This window comes from Scyliorhinus canicula, chromosome 14 (genome assembly GCF_902713615.1).
Source record: "Scyliorhinus canicula chromosome 14, sScyCan1.1, whole genome shotgun sequence".
Taxonomy (NCBI): Eukaryota; Metazoa; Chordata; class Chondrichthyes; order Carcharhiniformes; family Scyliorhinidae; genus Scyliorhinus; species Scyliorhinus canicula.
The window spans coordinates 32,682,505-32,704,709 of NC_052159.1; the positions used below are offsets into that span (position 1 = coordinate 32,682,505).

At 45.4% G+C, this 22,205-nt stretch overlaps 1 protein-coding gene across 1 annotated transcript in view; it reads right to left on the reverse strand.

The window, feature by feature from the left end:
- LOC119977551 (copper-transporting ATPase 2-like) overlaps positions 1–22,205 on the reverse strand; it is a 141,613-nt gene that overhangs the window by 73,532 nt on the left and 45,876 nt on the right. The window contains exons 3-7 of the mRNA XM_038818623.1: positions 18,595–18,858; positions 7,316–7,479; positions 5,084–5,245; positions 4,005–4,081; positions 3,746–3,920 (exon numbers count right to left, since the gene is read on the reverse strand). Of these exons, the coding sequence (XP_038674551.1) occupies positions 3,746–3,920; positions 4,005–4,081; positions 5,084–5,245; positions 7,316–7,479; positions 18,595–18,858 (842 nt within the window). The remainder of the gene's footprint in view (positions 1–3,745; positions 3,921–4,004; positions 4,082–5,083; positions 5,246–7,315; positions 7,480–18,594; positions 18,859–22,205) is intronic.

A 22,205-nucleotide genomic window follows, 5' to 3' on the forward strand; every position in this document is an offset into this window, starting at 1 on the left:
GTTTTAGGAGTCTGGGGAGAAGGCCAGTTCACTGCTAGCCCATCAGCTGTGGAAGCAGGCAGCCACATGGGAGACTGCACAGGTGAGGGATGGGGGTGAAGAGCTGGTGATGATGCCAGAGAAAATTAATGAGGCGTTCAAGGCCTTCTAATGGGGACTGTGTAGGTCTGAGCCCTGAGGGGAGGAGGCGGAGATGGGGCAGTTCTTAGACGGGTTGGTATTCCCAGATTTGGAAAAAGGAAATGGACAGGGATTGAAGGCGCCATTGGGATTGCAGAAGATAATGGAGTGCATTGGATTGATGCATTCAGGGAAGGTGTGGGGCTGGATGGCTTTCCGGTAGAATTTTATAAACAGTTTTCGGCAGAGTTGGGGCCCCATCTCCTGGGGATGTATAATGATTCGTTGGTGCAGGAGGAGTTGCCGGTCATGCTGATCCCAAAGAAGGATAAGGACCCAGTGGAGTGTGGGTCTTATAGGTCCACCTCATTGTTACATACCAATGTGAAGCTACTGGTTAAGGTGCTTGTGAAGCGGCTGGAGGGGTGTTTGCCGGAGGTAGTCTGAGGGCCAGCCAGGTTTGTTAAGGGGTGGCAGTTGTCGAGCAATATCACGAGACTGCTTCATATGGCAATGTCTCCGTCTAGGGGTAAAGCGCCGGAAGGTATTCTAGCAATGGATGCGGAGAAGGCTTTTGACTGGGTAGAATGAAGTTAACTGTTTGAGATTCAGGGGTGGTTTGGTTTTGGGCCAATGTTTATTTCGTAGGTACCTTATCAGCAAGCGTGAGGACGAACATGATGAGTTTTGGATGTTTTAGGCTACATTGAGGCATGAGACATAGATGATTGTTATTGTTTGCACTGGCTATTGAACTTTTGGCTATTGCACTCTGGGCGTCGAGAGAGTGGAAGGACATTGAAAGGTGGGGTCGGGAGCACAGGGTATAATCGTAATCAGATGATCTGTTGTTATATGTTTCAAACCGGCTGGAGTGTATGGAGAAAATAATGGACCTACCAGAGAAGTTTGGGGCCTTCTCGGGATATAAACTGAATGTGGCAGAGTGAGGTATTCCTGGTGAACAGCCAGGGAAGAGTGCTAATTTGGGAGCCTTGCCATTTAAGCTGGCCAAAACATATTTTTGATGTTTGGGAATTGTGGTGGTCCATGACTGGGCCATGATACATATGTTGAACTTTGCCAGTTTGGCAGTGGGGATAAAAGGGGTTTGAGGAGGTGGGAAGCCCTGCCACTAACCTTGGCAGGGTGGGTGCAGCTGCTAAAGTATACTGCACTGGATAAGATGCTAACTCAGGGCAAGTTGGGGGAAGGGAAGATTGTGGATATTTATGGGTGGTTGATGGAAAGAGAGAAGAAGTAGAGGAGATAAGACAGAAATGGGAGGAGGAGCTGGGGATAGAGCTGGGGGGGGGGGGGGGGGGGGTTTGCATGAGTTAAGGGTAGAAAAAGGGGAAAACGACAAACTATAATTTGGTTATATCTTTTGTTGATTGTTGGATTTATTGACTATTTGGAATAAAATGTATTTCTTTAAAACAAACTTGGATTTGTTAATCACTGGAAAAGTGTAAATTTTGATGCCCACTGAACTGAAGTATAGATTTTCATGCAGCATTTGTTTTATAAAAACTACAGAATTAGAACATTTTCTTGTTTTCTCTAGATCCAGCAAATATTATTTCCCTTTTAAAGATACGCTATTGGTATATATAAATACTGGAGCACTGTCATCTTCAAAGATCATTTAATTTGTACTCCATTTCTCTATTATTTTCCAAAGTTGAACTCTATCTGGCACCTGTCAGTCTATCTCTGTTTTACTGCACATTCCTTGTAAGAATTTACCACACTTTGGTGTCACTTACAAATTTAATCTTGTTCATCAATTCCTAAGTCCGGTTCTTTTACAAATAAAAAAAGTCAGTTCATCGCATCTTCCAAGTCTGAGGAACTTCCTTTTGTTTGTTTTTCTTCTGATCATCTCCCTATTCTAGTGGTGCCATTCACCTTAATTCTATATGCCATAATCTTCGTCATAGTCTCTAACGTAGCAGCTTATCAAACCCAGGCTGCACTCCTTAGATAGCATTTTCCGAGTAGAGCATAACATTTTATCCAGATGCAAGAAAGTTGTTTAATTTAAATAAGATTCAAATGACTATGGAGAAACAATAACAATAATCACCAATGTTCCCACCAATCAATTCATGTGCGTGACCAAACAGCAGCCTGAAACATGTTGCCTCTTGATAAAAAGCTTGTATATGCAACCATGCTCACACATCAGAAGGGCATTTTGACTACACTCCTTTTGAGTACTTAATGGTCTGCTAATAAACATGTTTAAAAACAGACCTAAGGCTGCACAGTGGCGCAGTGGTTAGCACTGCTGCCTCACGACGCCGAGGACTCAGGTTCGATACCAGTCTCAGGTCACTGGCCTTGTGGACTTTACACATTCTCCCCCTGTCTATGTGTGTTTCACCCCCACAGCCTAAAGATGTGTAGGGTTGTTGGAATTGGCCACGCTAAATTGGCCCTTAATCTTAAAAATGAAACAAAATGAACTGAATGACATTTGGTCTGGAACAAGCTTAAATGCGTAACATTAATTACAGAAGATTTCTAACACACATAGGTTCCTGTACTGCTGGGATCAGAGAGAGGTCATTGTTAAGTGCTGAATAATGTAAATTGTAATATTAACTAATATCTTAGAGCCTGGGAGCTCAAGAGAAAAATTTCAATTATCTTCTTTGATCAATATACACCTTCATAAAGTGATTGCATTAATGAGATGGACAACAGTAGTAAGCTGTACATGACCTGTTCATTCCAAATGTTCAGTTACACACTGGTTGATAGGATGTTAATTTGCCCCTGTGATACTCTCATTCTCAGCATTTGAACAAAATACATATAAACGAAAAGAAAGCTAGTAACATCCCACGCCCCAAATCAACTTGTGCTATTTTACCACAGTTCCACTAGAGCAGCTACAGGGCAGGTGAACTGGAATTTAAGATCACTTACAAAACAGGGATATTTTGCTATTAATCCAGTTTAAAAAGTCAATTTTGAACAACTAAGTTGGCCCTGGCATACACTACAATTTTTTTTTAAACTGCATTCATATAGCACTTTCACAACTACCAGATATCTCAAAGCACTTTAGAGCCAATTAAGTACTTTAAGTGATGTCACAGTGATAATGTAGGAAACATGTCAGCCAATGTACGCAAAAACAAACTCCCACAAAAAACAATGTGGTGATTACCAAATAATCTGTTTTAGGATGTTGATTGAGGAACAAATACTGGCCAGAACACCAGGGGTAATCTCCCCTGCTCTTTTTCAAAACAGTGCCATGGGATCTTTCACATCCACCTGAGCATGCAGGTAGGGCCTCGGCTTGACATCTCACCTGAGATACTGTGCCTCAGGCAGTACAGCACACCCTCAGTACTGCACTGGCATGTCCACCTTGGTCTTTGTGCTCAAGCCATGGGATGACACTTGAACCCAGAACCTTGTAGCTCAAGAGGTGAGAGTGCTACCAATTAAGCCACAGTTGACACCCTAATGTTAATTTAATGTTAATAATAATGCTCAACATGTTAATTTAGATTCAACATGATTACACTTTGTACCAGTACTACAGCAAAATTATTTGATATTATATTCTGCATTTTAAATAAAGTTTTTCCTGGTGTGTACTCACCTGAACAGGAGTACACAAAATAAAGAATACCAGATTCAGAATTGATAAACCTGGAATAATGTTTTGTTGAAGAGGAATTGAGCCACTGTGCTTGTTATCCATCACTACCATATATATCATTAGTGCAAGGACAGGGATGCCAAAAAGAAGGCTGAACAAGAAGGACCTCTTCCACCTAACACAGAGAAAAACATAAATATGATTATTTTGCATAAAAACCAATGTTTGCTACTTCTATTAAAAATATTGATAGACTTACTGTTTTATTTCCTCTTCATGGTCCAGGTTATGTACTGCTGTATCTCTTTTGGCTAAAGCAGCATGAAAGCCAAGATCCTATAATGGAAATTATACTTAGTAAATAAACAGTGAAGTGCAATCAATGGCAGAGAATGGAAAAGGTTTATCTATGACTATACATCTTCCACAAGAGATTAAATTAATTTAAATCTATGAATAATAATTTACAGATTTTCATTTATTGTAATATAGCGAGTGTGGCAAGATATTAATTTCCCCATGCAATTCCTCACAAAAAATAAGAATGTTCCATTAGAAAAGAAACTACATGTGGTTTTAAGATGGCACAAATGAAAAGAGGTGAGAAAGCAATTAGAATTCAAATGGAGTTTGCACATTCTCCTGTGTCTGCGTGGGTCTCACCCCACAACCCAAAAATGTGCAGGGTAGGTGGATTGGCCACGCTAAATTGTCCCTTAATTGGAAAAAAGTAATTGGGTACCAATTTATATTAAAAAAATAAATAATTTATTTTTAAATGTGAAAAAAACGAATGGGGTGAGAGAAGAGGCTGTTCTAATTATGTCTTAATTGCAGCTCAGTGCATTCCCATATTGTTCTACTCGTCCAGTCAAAATTAATTTGCTTTACAGATTCAGAAAGACAATCAACAAAAGCATTGAATTTTAAGACATGAACAAATCATCCTGTGATTACTTTCAGCTGTTCAGGATTGAACATATCTTGCATCATCAACTCTGCCGTCATTTAATCTCTTCCATTTTATCCAAGCTTTCCTTTTGTTTATTCCACCTCATCTGCATCTGCACTTGGTTAAAACCTACCGTAACTTTGACTATTTTTCAATTTTGATGAAAAGTCATTGGGCGTGACCTTCTGGTTCTGCCGATGGCACACCCACGCCACGGGTTTCCCGGTAGCGTGGGATGGAGTCAATGGAAAATCCCATTGACAGCGGCGGGACCAGAAGATCTCACCCATTGTTTCTCGATGCTGTCTAATTTATGGAGTATGTTCATCTTTTTCTGTCTTTATTTCAGATTTCCAGCAACTGCTGTGTTTCACTTTTCAACATACCTCAATCATTCTGATGATATCACGTGGGCCCAGTACCTCTGGATCCAATTTAATGTGCGCCTTGTTGGTGGCGAGGGCTACTGACACATACAAGATGCCATTGACTTTGATTAACTTTGATTCAATATTGTGAACACAAGAGGCACAGGTCATTCCTGTAATCTAAAGAAACAAAATTGTGTTGTAAGGATTAGGAACATCTTTGCATGAGAAAGACAATGCTTACATTGTTAATTACACATTCAGGATTAAGATGTGGGGATGCCGGCGTTGGACTGGGGTGAGCACAGTAAGAAGTCTTACAACACCAGGTTAACGTCCAACAGGTTTGTTTCAAACACAAGCTTTTGGAGCACTGCTCCTTCCTCAGGTGATCATTCACCTGAGGAAGGAGCAGTGCTCCGAAAGCTAGTGTTTGAAACAAACCTGTTGGACATTAACCTGGTGTTGTAAGTCTTCTTACTATTCAGGATTAAAGCATGGGAACTAAATCACTAAGATAATCAGTCAAGAGCAGGAAAGAATCTCAGCACTATCACTAACTATCTTGCCAGTTTATAAAAGTCTATACAAATGAAGACACTGCTGTTGTGACCTCATTCAGACAGCACAAGCAATGTTTCATATCATTATTTGGAATTAATCTAGGCCAACAAATCCCATTAATGTTAATGTTTGTAGATGGAATTTTAATCCTATGCACAGTTTGAACTCACTGGCATCTCCTTCAAAAGGATTGCTCAAGCACACAATAAGTCAATTCAATTGATCCATTAAAACAAATTGCAAAGAAGGTGCAGTAATATGAATTATAAATTACTTATTTATAAAACATTCTGTTTCATAACAGGGTTACCATTCTCAGTTGTTAAGCATCAGACATGTTTCAGTAAGAAAGCGACAGACTTCCATCAATCGTACAAGGCAATTAAATCATGTGCCTATTCACGAAGATCAGTAATTGTGACATTGGTTTTAAGCATTGTGGTATTTCACCACAAACGGAATTGCGATTGTTCAGAATACCCGCTTGCCATGGGTAAACCTCAGCTGCTGATGCTATACCCCCTGAACTTCTCAAGTATGGGAAACTGAAATTCCTAAAACATCAGCACAAATTTCCCTTCCTGTGTCGGAGGAAGGGCATTGCCCCAGGATAATAATAATAACCGACCGCTAGATCACAACCTTCTGGACGTCCATACCTCCACTACCGAGACACCATCAGGCGAGGTATGAAGATGGTGGACATTGACACTGACAACGGGGAGATAGTCACCGACTGCCATCACTTCAGGAGGCTGACTGTTTGGAAGGGCACTGGAAGAGGAGAGCCGAGACAAAAGGCTCAGCTGCCCATGAAGAGGGCCCACAGAATTGTGTACCTACTCATCCCACTGTTTTACACTGCACAAAATGTAGCAGAGGCTGCCAGGTCAGATAATCTCTCATATGAAGAAAGATTGAGGAGTTTAGGCCTGTACTCTATAGAATTTAGAAGACTGAAGGGAACTCAATTTGAAGTATATAAGATGATAAAAGGTATGGATAAAGTAGACATGAAGAGGATGCTTCTTCTTGTGGGGCATTCTGGAATGAGAGGTCATAGTCTCAGGGTAAGGGAAACAGAGATGAGTTGAAATTACTTCTCCCAAAGGGTCATGAACCTGTGGAATTCGCTACCCTAGAGTGCGGTGGATGCTGGGACAGAGTAAATTTAAGGGGGTGTTAGACAGATGTTTAATTAGTAATGGGTTGAATGGTTACGGAGGCAGGACGCTGGATTTGAGGCCATGATGAGATCAGTCTGGAACATATTGAACAGCGGAGCAAGCTCGAGAGGCTAAACTGCCTACTCCTCCTCTTAGTTCTTATGTTCTAAGAAATAACTATTCGATCTAATTCCACCTTCCAACTCTTGGTCTGTAGCCCTGCGGGTAACAGCATCTCAAGCACAAATCTGGTGTTCATGATTAATAAGGGGATCTGAGATTATGGGGAGAAGGCAGGGGAATGGGGATGAGGAACATATCAGCCATGATCGAATGGCAGAGCAGACTCAATGGCCCAAATGGTCTAATTCTGCTCCTCGATGTTATGGTCCTGAGCCTCACAAGGTGATACTTAACAAAGAGTTGACCATCATGGTGCAAACCATCAATGAACAAGATGGAAGGCTGCCACCACTGCTCAGAATAGTTGCAAATAATTCATAACATGAAATATACTTACAATAAACTCCAACTCTCCAGCTGAAGACACATCATTTTCTACAACAGTAGCTCTGTAGCCTAAATCTTTGATCAATTCTGCAATTCCAGCAGGCTGGATGATGTTTGGATTATATTTGACTTCTGCCTTACCAGCCATGAGTGCGACCAGAACTGAATATATACCTAAAATCCAAGAGATATATTAGAAATATTATTCTGCAATTTATAGAAATATGGTTGGAAAATAAAACAAACCAAAAAAGGAGTCTGACAAACTTTTTCTATTCATGAATGTGACATATGATTTATGTAAAAATGTATGAAACCAAGTCCTTTCATTGTTAAGATTTACATCCTGTTCATGATTACTGGTGTCAGGCCAAGAAGACGCGAGAGAAAATTTATAAATATCTATATCTTCCTGGATACTTTATAATTAAAAAATAGTGTATAATGGATAAAGCGTTATACTGACCAAAGCCATGACTGGCTACGACTCACACTGAAGTCAATTCTAGCCTTCAGAAAACCACAACAACCTTATGAAAATGAAAAATGAAAATCGCTTATTGTCACGAGTAGGCTTCAATGAAGTTACTGTGAAAAGCCCCTAGTCGCCACATTCCGGCGCCTGTCCGGGGAGGCTGGTACGGGAATCGAACCGTGCTGCTGGCCTGCTTGGTCTGCTTTAAAAGCCAGAGATTTAGCCCAGTGAGGTAAACCAGCTCTAAAGAGGCATTAATACTGGGGTCCTAGCCAATTTGTATGCCTCTTCCTTGGACCTAATACTATCTTCAACATCATAACCAACTCATGCCTCATTCCATCATAGTTTCCTTTATTTAGATCCAGGTTCCTAGTCCCAGAATGAACTATGTAGAGGAATTTCTCCTCTACAGTATTGTTACAAATTTGATTTGTAATCTATGTGTAAATTAAAGTCTTTAATTACCTGCTTAATGCCATCCCCAACATCACCACGACAGTTTGAGGTCTATATACAATCCCCACTAACGATTTTGCCCCTTGGTATTTCTCAGCTCTATCTATACAGATTCCACGGGCTGGATTCTCCGCCCCGCCACGTCACATTTCTATTTAACGCCACCGGCGGGATGCTCCGTTACACCTGCTGATCAATGGGGTTTCCCATTGTGGGGCAGGCCCACGCCGTCGGGAAACCCCTGGGTTGCCGGCAAAACGGAGCATCCTCAGGCGGAGAAACCAGCACCATATCATCGGAGTTAATGGGCTGGATTCTTCGGTCGCTGACGGCGAAATCGCATTCGGCCGGAGAATCCGAGTTCCCGACCAAATCGGGGGCGGTGATGCTTCGCCATTTCCAAAGCGAATATGCCGCGCCACGTATCGACGGCCTCAGGGCATTGCCTGAGGCGCGCCCCCAATGCTCCGTCCCAACCGGCCAAGTTCCCGACAACGTGGGACATGTCTGGTCTCACCCATCGGGAACTCGGCGTGGTGGCTGTGGACTCAGTCCAGCGCCGCCACAGTTGACGGAGGGCCAATCTGCGGGCAGTGGGGGGACATTATTCGGGGCTCAGGGCACTGTGTGGGGGGGGGTCCAGCTGAAATGGGGACTATTTCGCGGGCCGGGTCCGTGAGCAGCTGCCGCTATGTAGACAATAAAAGTAATAAATATTTACCTGACCCAATCAGCTGCTTCCTCTTGCCTCGTGTTACTTTTGAATCTTGACGTCACCTGGAGGGGTGGATTCAAAAGGACTGGAGACCCTGTTGTCTCCTTGGTGGCAGGCTCCAGGGTGGCCTTCATCACTTCCTCCTCTCTGATGGGGTATCAAAGGGCACAGAGCATGAAAGCAGCAGGCTGCCTCCACTTATGATGTGCATTCTGGGGACACACCGAGACGTAGCGGTAGACCACGAAGGGTCAAGAAGAGAGAGGATCACTGATTGGGCGGGGGTGGGGTGGGGGTGGGGCTCGTGGCCACTATCTGTAGCTCGGGGTAATGGAAATGTCAAATGTTCACAATTCAAACATGTCACGCTTGATACATGTGAAGCCTTTATCACGTTCATCTTCACAGCAAACCTCTCTGCACTTCTATTGCCCTCAGCTCCCCCCGGGCACAGTGGTCCAAGATCAAACATTCCTGATTCAGACCCCATTCAGAGGATGGGCGTGAGCACGCGTCCGCTGAAAGACAGGAGTCAGACAGGTATCAGACATAAACTGAGGAGCACCAGAGATTTCCTCACAGCAAGTGATCATCATTCTCCTGCCTTGTAGTGACCCGCTGGCAGTGCCAACACAGGCCCGTGGAGAGTGGAACATGATAGTCCGGGGGGAGGGGGGGGAAATCAGGGAATGGGGGGTGAAGGAAGGAGGGAAATGGGTGGGAAGGAAGGAGGGGAATGGGGTGAAGGGGGGGATTTGGGGAAGGCGGAATTGTGGGGAATGAAGGGATTGGGGAGCAGGGAATGGAGGAAGGAGGGATTGAGGGAGGGTGCATTGGCTGGCAAGGAGGGGAATGGGGCGGAGCGGGGACTTGAGGAAAGGATGGAATGAGGAGGACCTCTCTGGTCATCTGGGCATGCCGGACCCTTACCGCCGCCTGTCCTCGATACTCTGGCTCCACCCAGGGCTAATACTCCACCTCTTCTGGTTCGCCTCCTCAGAGGAGGAGGAGGCAACATGCTGCTCCTCCTCCTCCTCCATGACGCCCCGTTGCTGTGCCAGGTTGTGAAGGGAACAGCAACCTACCACAATGCGGGAGACCCACTGGGGAGTGTACTGCATTTGGAGCAGTCCACTGCACTGCTCAATGAGAGCACAGGTGGCAGCATGGGCCTCGTTGTATCGGGTCTCCGCCTCAGTCTCCAGCCTCCGTACTAGTGTCAACAGCAGGATCTCAGCGGTTACCCCATATCACCCAAGAGCCAACCCATCATCCTGGGTTTGGAGACACCAGACATCTCCAAGTGTCCCAGGCTCTAGCTGTCATGCATATTCACTGGGAAGTGTGCATACACATTTGATTTGATTTGATTTATTGTCACGTGTACCAAGGTACAGTGAAAAGTATTGTTCTGCATACAGTCCAGACAGATTGCCCTACACTTTAAAAAAACATGGGACATACATAAATACACAATGTAAATGCATAGACAGGAATCGGGTGAAACATACAGAGTGTAGTACTACTCATGCATGGTCCGGAGGTAGTGGTTGCATACGAGTTCACAGTTTCACAGCTCCAGGGTCCCAGGTTCGATTCCTGGCTTGGGTCACTGTCTGCGCGGAGTCTGCACGTTCTCCCCGTGTGTGCGTGGGTTTCCTCCGGGTGCTCCGGTTTCCGCCCACAGTCCAAAGATGTGCAGGTTAGGTGGATTGCCCTTCGTGTTGGGTGGGGGTGTGGGCTTGGGTAGGGTGCTCTTTCCAAGAGCCGGTGCAGACTCGATGGGCCGAATAGCCTCCTTCTGCACTGTAAATTCTATGATCTATTAGTTGAACATTCAGGGAGTGGAACCCCTTCTGATGCCCCGGTGCGCTCAATGCGACATGCGTGCCAGCAATTACCCGCTGGACCTGGAGCATCTTGGCGATGGCAGGGAATCCTGCAGCCCAGGCATCTTGGTGGGCCTGGCCCAAAGTTGATAAACTCTGATTCCCGGGCATACAGGTGAGCTGTAGCTTGGGAAATGCCACACAAGTTCCTGCTCAAGCCCTAGAATGAACCAGTTGCAAAGGTGTTCAGGGATGTGGTGACATTTACTGCCACCGGAAGCAGGTGTCCTCCTCCACAGGGTGGCAAGTTCATAAGGATGTGGCACAGGTGCTGCACTGACTCTTTGTTGAGACAGAGTCTCTTGCTGCACGGGCTATCCCTCATCCCCTCGAAAGACCAACAACGCCTGTACACCTCTGGGTTCTTCCTCAGCCTGATGAGCGGCCGGGTGTGAGGCTGCCCCTCACACATGAGGTGCCACCTCCAGCCTCTGCCGCCTTCTCAGGCATCTGCCTGCCTAGGCTGCTACCAGCACCTCGCGGGCAGCCTCTGCGGGACTGACAGTATCAGCCATATTGTTATATCTGTCAGGAGTTAGAGACGGAGAGAGACAGACAATCAGTTAGGGCTTCCACTCTGGGACCCACAAATTCCCCCAAGCCTCCCCCACCCTTATGTGTTCCACCTTTTCTCAGAGTGCTATCCACCGAGCCAGTTGTACTGGAAAACTTTGCACTGCACATTCACTCCCGGCCACAGCAGGAGCCCCTAGACCCCAGACCCCTACCAGGAACAGTAGTGACACCGTGTTCAGATGCCCTCCCTGATCCACGCACTTACCCTATGTCTCCTCTCTTGATCCATACATTTAACCTATGGTCACAAGGATATCCCCTGTACTGTAGCCGAACTCTTGAGCATTTGATTATTGGCTGCTGCCTCTATGGTGCTGACACTTCTAGAGTTCAGGTAAACTATTCAGGCTTCAAAGTTTGATTGAAATGCGATGCATTAATCATCGTCTGAGACATGGCACATGTACCCACCGGAAGCCACTTGAAAATATTTTGTTTATTAAACGGTCAACAGTAACAAAGGGTTGAAAATCAACTACATAACATTGCACAAGTCACATTAACCATTAAACAACAAGGAAGCATCACCATTCCATATTGGCACCAATACAAAGCTATGGCAGCACATTTTCAAAAAGAAAAAAACACATGGGGTTCCGCTGTCGGGATTCTCCATTGCGCAGGCAGCGCACCAACGCCCGGGGATTTCCCAACGGCGTGGGGCTGCCGACAATGGGAAACCCCATTGGCCGGCTGGTGGGACGGAGAATCCCGCCCACGGTATCACCCCTCGCCGGTCCCTCAACACAAATGGAGGATAAGCCTGAGAATGTGCCATCATTTTGTATGCCTCTATTAAGAGGTGACTTAATAGAGGCATACAAAATGATCAGAGGGTTAGATAGGGTGGACAGTGAGATCCTTCTCCCGCGGATGGAGGTGGCTAACACGAGGGGACATAGCCTTAAATTGAGGGGTAATAGATACAGGACAGACGTCAGAGGTAGGTTTTTTACACAAAGAGTGGTGAGGCCGTGGAATGCCCTACCTGCAACAGTAGTGAACTCGCCAACATTGAGGGCATTAAAAAGTTTATTGGATAAGCATATGGATGATAATGGCATAGTGTAGGTTAGATGGCCTTTAGTTTTTGACTTCCCATGTCGTTGCAACATCGTGGGCCGAAGGGCCTGTACTGCGCTGTATCGTTCTATGTTCTATGTACAGAACTTTGTCGTGGAAATGATCTGCCCATCAATGTGTGACTAGTTCCACTTTCTCAGTGCCATTCTCTGTCCAGGAACCGTAGAAGTGCAGGCCCTCCATACGGCCCAATCTCACCAGAACCAAATCCTTTTAACCAAATAATTTTTATTGGGATTTTTTACAGAAAATATAACAAACAATGAAATGCAACAAAATAACCCCATAATAACTGTAACACCCCCAAGACCGTATCAACGCATGCATCACAGCCCCCCCCCCCCACCCTCCCAAACCCAGTGAACAACAAGAGAACTTAAAAATAAATTTAAATTAAATAAACAAACCCTCCGTGTTGCTGCTGCTGCTGTCCCAGTACCCTATCGTTGAGCCAGAAAGTCGAGGAAAGGTTGCCACCGCCTAAAGCACCCTTGTACCGACTCTCTCAGGGCGAATTTGACCTTCTCTAGCTTAATGAAACCTGCCATGTCATTGATCCAGGTCTCCACGCTTGGGGGCCTCGCATCCTTCCATTGTAGCAAGATCCTCCGCCGGGCTACTAGGGACGCAAAGGCCAGCACACCGGCCTCTTTCGCCTCCTGCACTCCCAGCTCCACCCCAACCCCAAACATCGTGAGTCCCCAGCCTGGCTTGACCCTGGATCCTACCACCTTCAACACCGTCCTCGCCACCCCCTTCCAGAACTCCTCCAGTGCCGGGCACGCCCAGAACATATGGGCATGGTTCGCTGGACTCCCCGAACACCTGACACACCTGTCTTCTCCCCCAAAGAACCTACTCATCCTAGACCCGGACATGTGGGCTCGGTGCAGCACCTTGAACTGGATGAGGCTAAGCCGCGCACATGAGGAGGAAGAATTAACCCTCTCCAGGGCATCAGCCCATGTCCCGTCTTCGATCTGTTCCCCCAGTTCCCCCTCCCACTTAGCTTTCAGCTCCCCTACTGACGCCTCCTCCACCTCCTGCATTACCATGTAGATATCAGATATCTTCCCCTCTCCGACCCAGACCCCCGAAAGCACCCTATCGCTCACCCCCCTCGCGGGAAGCGAAGGGAATCCCTCCACCTGCCACCTAGCAAACGCCTTTACCTGCAGATACCTGAACATGTTCCCCGGGGGGAGCCCAAATTTCTCCTCCAACTCCCCCAGGCTCGCAAACCTCCCATCAATGAACAGGTCCCTCAGCTGTCTGATGCCCGCTCTGTGCCAACCCTAGAATCCCCCATCAATGTTCCCCGGGACGAACCGATGGTTCCCCCTTAACGGAGCCTCCATCGAGCTCCCCACTTCTCCCCTATGTCGCCTCCACTGCCCCCAAATCTTGAGGGTAGCCGCCGCCACCTGACTCGTGGTATACCCGTAGGAGGGAGCGGCCACGGCGCCGTTACCAGGGCCACCAGAACCGAATCCTGGCATCCAGATATTCCACTGGCGCCGGCTTTCCAAGGGCGGGTGCAGACTCGATGGGCCGAATGGCCTCTTTCTGCACTGTAAATTCTATGATTCTGACTCAAATGCAGTTGAACATCCTTGACTTCCAGCATGTTTAACCCGCAGTGACATGCCAGTTACATGCAGCACTCACAAAAGCATCAGCAATGTGCAAAAGCATTTCTTCAACGGCGTCATCAAGTGGCCCATTTGGATCAAATTTGCACACCAGGGCCCACAGTATCTTCTCGCTTCAAACCAGATTGCCTTCTGGACTCATACATCCTCCTGAGCCCGGTGTTCCAGGACCCAGGTATCTTAGAAAAAATTGTCCTTTTTTCCAGCTACTAAAGAACAAGGAAACAGCAACAGCAGCCTCCAGGCATTGACAGCCACAAGCGGGAATGAGCACCAAACACAACCTGCAGCTGTGAAGTACTCTCATAACTAACAAGGCCAATTCCTCATTCGCAATAGCTTTTGGCTTGCAGTGGTTAGCATTGTTGCCTCACAGAGCTGAGGACCCAGGTTCGATCCCGGCTCCTGGTCACTGTCTGTGCGGAATTTGCACATTCTCCCTTGTCTGCTTGGATCTCACCCCCACAACCTAAAAGATGTGCAAGGTAGCGGGATTGCCACACTAAATTGCCCCTTAATTGGAAAAGAATGATTGGGTACTCTAGATTTATTTTTTAAAAAGCAATAGTCTTCAGCTGTGAAGCTAGAGGCTCCTCACAGTCAAAGTGAGTTACAGTGACTTTCAGCATATAACCAAGCACACAGCTTTGGCCTAGAAGTGTTTGGTAGGACAGACAGGCAGCAGCTGTAGTTGCCCATTATGGCTAACTACTAAAGATTGCTTGAAGGCCTCAGAGACAAAAAGCACCCCCCCTCCCCTCCCAGGAGAAACCCCAGACCTGAAACGCTTTAGCCCCACAACCAAGCCGGACCCCCTGAGGGATCCCCTCATGGTGCCCTTGAGCTGCATGCCCAAAAATGGAAATGACTACTCACCTTCTCAGTTTCCCTCAGCAGACATTGCGCAAGAAGTACTAAACAATGCCTGCATGATTTCAGCTGGGAAGCCGATTACTTCCCAGGAGGCTGTCGCATTCACTTCAATCTCGCCAATGAGTTGGAAATGATTGCAAATGAGGGCTGATGCTATGCTCGCCATATTTGGGCATGATCCGGAATTCACACCCGGATTGTGTCTTCATTTTGGCCTTTCCCGCTATTTAATCGCTGCACCCAGATCCGCAGCAGCTGCAACGTGGTGGTTTAATCGCACCCATAGAGCACCCATGGTAGCACAGTGGGTAGCGCTGTTGCTTCACAGCGCCACCGTCTCAGGTTCGATTCCCAGCGTGGGTCACTGTCTGTATGGAGTCTGCACGTTCTCCCCGTGTCTGCGTGGGTTTCCTCAGGTGCTCCGGCTTCCTCCCACAAGTCCCAAAAGACCTGTTGTTAGGTAACTAATTTGGACATTCTGAATTCTCCCTCTGTGTACCCAACCAGGAGCCGGAATATGGCGACTGGGGGCTTTTCACAATAACTTCATTGCAGTGTTAATGTAAGTCTACCTGTGACAATAAAGATTATTATTATTACAGCACGTAAACAGGCCCTTTGACCTATCGTGCCTGTGCCAGTGATCAAGCACCTATTTATTCTAATCCCATCTTCCAGCACTTGGTCTATAATATCTTGTGCTGTATGCTACGGCATTTGAAGTGCTCCTCTAAATGTTGCAGATTAATGAGACTCCATCTAAAACAAATCAACGATAAAGCAACATAGTAACATACAGTATGTAATTAAAATGTATATATTATACATCAACATCATATAATTATGAAGATGTGTTTTTGAAGTACTTTGTAAAAATGCTATTTTATTTACTTGAGAGTACGTTTCAGCCAAGCTCTCTATATGCCCTGGTGACAGAAAACTCAATGAAACCCCCTCCCCTCCACACACACAATTGTAATCACCTCGCTCCCCGCCCACCACACACAACACACACACACACACGTACACATACACAAACACATATACACACACAAGCTTGTGCACACATACACCTTCACAACCCTCCCCATTCACAGGCAAAACAGCCCCTCTTTCCAATCCCCCTCTTAAGCAAATAACCCAGCCCCTTTTCCCAACATCCATCTCTCTACTCAATCACTCAGGAATCCCTCTTTCCAAACCTATCCACCCCATCCCCTCATTCACACACCCAGTCCCTCTTAGCCCACCCCTTGCAAAGCAGAGTGCCTATCCGAAGGAAAGATCCTGTACAACAAGCAGACAGGAGCGGGTACATGGAAAATTCTGAAGCCATCATTCACCTTACTGGGTCAACTGCACAAATTCCCAGTTTATCCCACACTCTGGACACAGTTTCTGCAATTGTCTGTGTGAAGTCGATGCACGGACATCCCAGGCCCGCTCGGTACTCACTGCTAAAAATAATTTCTGAAGTCAAAGAGTACCTTGGGCTCACCGTCCGCCTCGTTCTATTTGACAGAATAGTCTCACCAGTGCCTGCAGGCTGGGCTGTCTCCTCTCCACACTCGCCATTGCTGCTTGGAGTAAGGGTTGCTCACAACCCCAAATGTGAGCTGTAAAAACCCCATCAGGAGGGTAACGATTCACAGTTTGAGAACTCCTACTCTATAAAATGATTTAGATCTAATATAATTCCTAGTTACGACTCTGCTTGACTTAATGAAGATTCTTCAATCTGATTGGCTGAAGCGTCTTGCTGTTTCCCGCTCTATTTTCTATCAAGAGCATTATGCATAATACAACATGTAGAATCCACAGAATCCCTATAGTGCAGAAGGAGGCCATTCGACCCATTGAGTTTGCACCACACCTCCGAAAGAGCACCCTACCTCGGCCCACTGCCCTGCCTCATCCCCGTAACCTAACCTGCACATCTTTGGATACACTAAGGGGCAATCTGCTCTAAAACTGGTGAGAATTTTGTCAGCAAATGTCTTCACAGTAAATGGCAAGCTCTCTTCTTCACAAACTAAGGCAGTTTCAGAGCACATTTTAGAGTCAATCACTTTGCTTATTTAAAAAATAAATTTAAAGTATCCAATTCTTTTTTTCAAATTATGGGGCAATTTAGTGTGGTCAATCCACATACGCTCCACATCATTTCGGGTTGTGGGGGTGAGACCCATGCAGACATGGGGAGAATGTGCAAACTCCACATGGACAGTGACTTGGGGCCAGGAACGAATCCAGGTCCTCAGCACTGTGAGGCAGCTATGCTAACCACTGCACCACCGTGCCGTCCAGAGTCAATAACATCTGGAATCACGTGTAGGCCAAACCAGTTAAGGACGGTAGATTTCCTTCCCTAAAGAACATTAGCAAACCATTTGGGTTTTTACTGACAATCAACATTGGTTTCCTGATCATTAGACTTTCAATTCCGGTTTTCTTCTTGAACCTGGGCCCCCAGGGCATTCCCCTGGGTCTCTGGATTACTATTCTCGTGACAGTATCACTACACCCATTGCATCCCCCTACAAAATAATGTTGCTTTGCAAGTAAATACGGCAACTAACTTGCCCAAAATCCAGCAAACATCAATGAAATATAGGAAATCTAACCTGTTTGGTGATATTCTTTGAGGGATAATTGTTAATCAGGATGCTTGGAGAATGTGATTGCTCTTCTTGTAATAATCTCATAGGATATGCACTTATACCTTTTGCTGAGCCTCAACATATCTCAGCCAAAAGACAGCATACATTTTTGTTTTATAAATTTAGAGTATCCAATTATTATTTTTTCCAATCAAGGGATAATTTAGTGTGGCCAATCCACCTACTCTGCACATCTTTTTGGGTTGTGGGGGCGAAACCCACGCAGACATGGGGAGAATGTGCAAACTCCACACGGACAGTGAATCAGGGCCGAGATCGATCCTGGGACCTCGGTGCTGACAGGCAGCAGGGCTAACCACTTTGCCACCATGCCGCCCTGAAAGACAGCATACTTGACAATGTAGCACTCCATCAGCTCTGTGCTTGGGATTTCCCCAAGATTATGTAATTGTATTCTGGAGTGGAGCTCGAGCCATTAATCTCCGACAGTGACAATACAACCAAAGTTGCCAAATCTACCCCAAGGGAAGTACAATGTGAAAGGTGTAACATGAATTTTGAGGTAAATACGCTTTAATCCTGGCATGTTAGTTTCTTCTTCAGATGCAAAAGAAAAGTTTCCATAAGTATAGAATCTTTATGGTGCTGAAGATTTAGATTAATTTAAATTTATTGTCATATGTACCGGGGTGCAGTGAAAAGTATTGTTCAGTGCACAATGCAGGCAGATCGTTCCATGCATGAAAAATAATAGGACACATGATAAATACACAATGTTAAAACATACATAGACATCGGGTGAAGCATATGGAATACAGTGCTAAAAGACCATTTATTGGCTCTCTGGAAGAGCTTTCCACCTGGTTCCACTCCATAACCAACACATTCTATTTTAAACTGACTGGTATGAATCACTAATACAAGTGCAGCATTAAATATTACTCACCTTCTTCTTTTTGAAGATTACTTTCAATATTTGTAACACAAGAGGCACACGTCATACCAGTAACCTTGAGGAAACACTTTGCTGTTGATGTTTCATTCTTTTGGTCATCTGGCTTGGGCCTGGGCGGTAGAAACTCAACCACATGAGCACTGGCAAGGGCTACTGTTTTCTTCCTTAGAGCAAGTACTTCCTCTTTGGTTTGTGTGGAATGCCTTGAGGGCACACTTGAATTGACTGTTGAAGACTCACTCATGCTACCAACATCTATATTCCAGGGGGAAATAAATACCAAAATCAAAGATGAGCATAATTCCTCTTTCCCTCAAAATCCTTTTACGATAAGAAACTTATGTGAATTTCAGGAACAAGAATATGTCACAGAAATTTGGCAAATTAATCTGAAGGTGAGTGTACAGCCCTGTTTCTAGACAGGAACAGAGTGGTTTCGAATCATAGAATCCCCACAGTGCAGAAAGAGGCCTTTCGGCCCATCTGGTTTGCACCGACCCTTCGAATAAGCACTCCACCATTGTCCACTCCCCCCGTCCAACCCGCCCTATCCCAATAACCAAACCTTCAAATCCCTGGATACGAAAGAGCAATTGTTCAATGGCAATCCACTTAACCCGCATATCTTTGAACTGTGGGAGGAAACTGGAGCACCCGGAGGAAACCCACGCAGACACAGGGAAAATGGACAGTCACTCAAAGCCAGAATTGAACCCGAGTCCCTGACACTGAGGCAGCAGTGTGAACCATTGTGCTTTATCTGGCATGAAATGTGTGCAGTTCCATTTCCCACTCCCTAACCACTAATCTCCGATTTTGAATGCATTCATTTTGTTTCAGGGTCGGCTGGATGCCTGTCTACAGACTCATGCAAAAGCCTCATTCATAATTGCTTATCAGAATTCTTGGACAATAGGACTACACTGTATTGTAACCGACAACGAATGAGGAAGCCACTTTTGTGTCCAGAGGTTGAAAGAGGGCCACTGCCAGTAGGAAGAAGAGACCCTCCAGGTAACTGCAAACCTCTCCTTTTATAGATTCAAGAAGAGGGAGCACTACTCCAGTTCACTACCCATGTTCTGAACTTCTTCTTTCCCTCTCATAACATCCTCTCAAATCCTTCCAGCCAGAATGCAGCTGACGACTGCCTGTTCCAATTACCAGATCGACAATTGATGTCCTGGGGGGGGGGGGGGGGGGGGGGGGGGGGGGGGGGTGTTTGCTAGAGCTGTTGGGGAGGGTTTAAACTAATGTGGCAGGGGGATGGGAACCGATGCAGGAAGTTGGAAGGTAGTAAAACAGGGACAGAAGCAAAAGGAAGTAAGGGGGAAAGTGCAAGGCAGAGAAGACATAGTCAAAAATCAAAAGGCGACAGTACCACGTACAGTGACTGAGGGGAGCTCAGTGAATAGGCCCAGTAATACTAAAAGGAATAAAACTGGAGATGAACAGAGGTATAAAAAAAAACAACATAAGTGTACTTTACCTGAATGCTCGTAGTATTCGGAATAAAGTAAATGAGTTGATGGCGCAAATCATCGTGAATGACTATGATTTAGTGGCCATTACTGAAACATGGTTAAAGGATGGTCACGACTGGGAGTTAAATATCCGAGGGTATCAAACTATTCGGAAGGACAGAGTGGATGGTAAGGGAGGTGGTGTTGCTCTGTTATTTAAGGATGACATCCGGGCAATAGTAAGGGATGACATCGGTGCTATGGAGGATAAGGTTGAATCCATTTGGGTGGAAATCAGGAATAGTAAGGCGAAAAAGTCACTGATAGGAGTAGTCTATCGGCCACCAAATAGTAACGTTATGGTGGGGCAGGCAATAAACAAAGAAATAACTGATGCATGTAGAAATGGTACAGCAGTTATCATGGGGGATTTTAATCTACATGTCGATTGGTTTAACCAGGTCGGTCAAGGCAACCTTGAGGAGGAGTTTATAGAATGTATCCGCGATAGTTTCCTAGAACAGTATGTAATGGAACCTACGAGGGAACAAGCAGTCCTAGATCTTGTCCTGTGTAATGAGACAGGATTGATTCATGATCTCATAGTTAGGGATCCTCTCGGAAGGAGCGATCACAATATGGTGCAATTTAAAATACAGGTGGAGGGTGAGAAAGTAAAATCAAATACTAGTGTTTTGTGTTTAAACAAAGGAGATTACAATGGGATGAGAGAAGAACTAGCTAAGGTAGACTGGGAGCAAAGACTTCATGGTGGAATAGTTGAGGAACAGTGGAGAACCTTCCAAGCGATTTTTCACAGTGCTCAGCAAAGGTTTATGCCAACAAAAAGGAAGGGCGGTAGAAAGAGGGAAAATCGACCGTGGATATCTAAGGAAATAAGGGAGAGTATCAAATTGAAGGAAAAAGCATACACAGTGGCAAAGATTGGTGGGAGACGAGAGGACTGGGAAATCTTTAGGGGGCAACAGAAAGCTACTAAAAAAGCTATAAAGAAGAGTAAGATAGAGTATGAGAGTAAACTTGCTCAGAATATAAAAACAGACAGTAAAAGTTTTTACAACTATATAAAACAAAGAAGAGTGGCTAAGGTAAATATTGGTCCGTTAGAGGATGAGAAGGGAGTTTTAATAATGTGAGATGAGGAAATGGCTGAGGAACTGAACAGGTTTTTTGGGTCGGTCTTCACAGTGGAAGACACAAATAACATGCCAGTGACTGATAGAAATGAGGCTATGACACGTGAGGACCTTGAGAGGATTGTTATCACTAAGGAGATAGTGATGGGCAAGCTAATGGGGCTAAAGGTAGACAAGTCTCCTGGCCCTGATGGAATGCATCCCAGATTGCTAAAAGAGATGGCTAGGGTAATTGCAGATGCACTAGTGATGATTTACCAAAATTCACTAGACTCTGGGATGGTCCCGGTGGATTGGAAATGAGCAAACGTGACACCACTGTTTAAAAAAGGAGGTAGGCAGAGAGCAGGAAATTATAGGCCAGTGAGCTTAACTTCGGTAGTAGGGAAGATGCTGGAATCTATCATAAAGGAAGAAATAGCGAGGCATCTGGATAGAAATTGTCCCATTGGGCAGGTGCAGCATGGGTTCATAAAGGGCAGGTCGTGCCTAACTAATTTAGTGGAATTTTTTGAGGACATTACCAGTGCAGTAGATAACGGGGAGCCGATGGATGTGGTATATCTGGATTTCCAGAAAGCCTTTGACAAGGTGCCACACAAAAGGTTGTTGCATAAGATAAAGATGTATGGCATTAAGGGTAAAGTAGTAGCATGGATAGAGGATTGGTTAATTAATAGAAAGCAAAGAGTGGGGATTAATGGGTGTTTCTCTGGTTGGAAATCAGTAGCTAGTGGTGTCCCTCAGGGATCCGTGTTGGGCCACAATTGTTCACAATTTACATAGATGATTTGGAGTTGGGGACCAAGGGCAATGTGTCCAAGTTTGCAGATGACACTAAGTTGAGTGGTAAAGCGAAAAGTGCAGAGGATACTGGAAGTCTGCAGAGGGATTTGGATAGGTTAAGTGAATGGGCTAGGGTCTGGTAGATGGAATACAAAATGTTGACAAATGTGAGGTTATCCATTTTGGTAGGAATAAC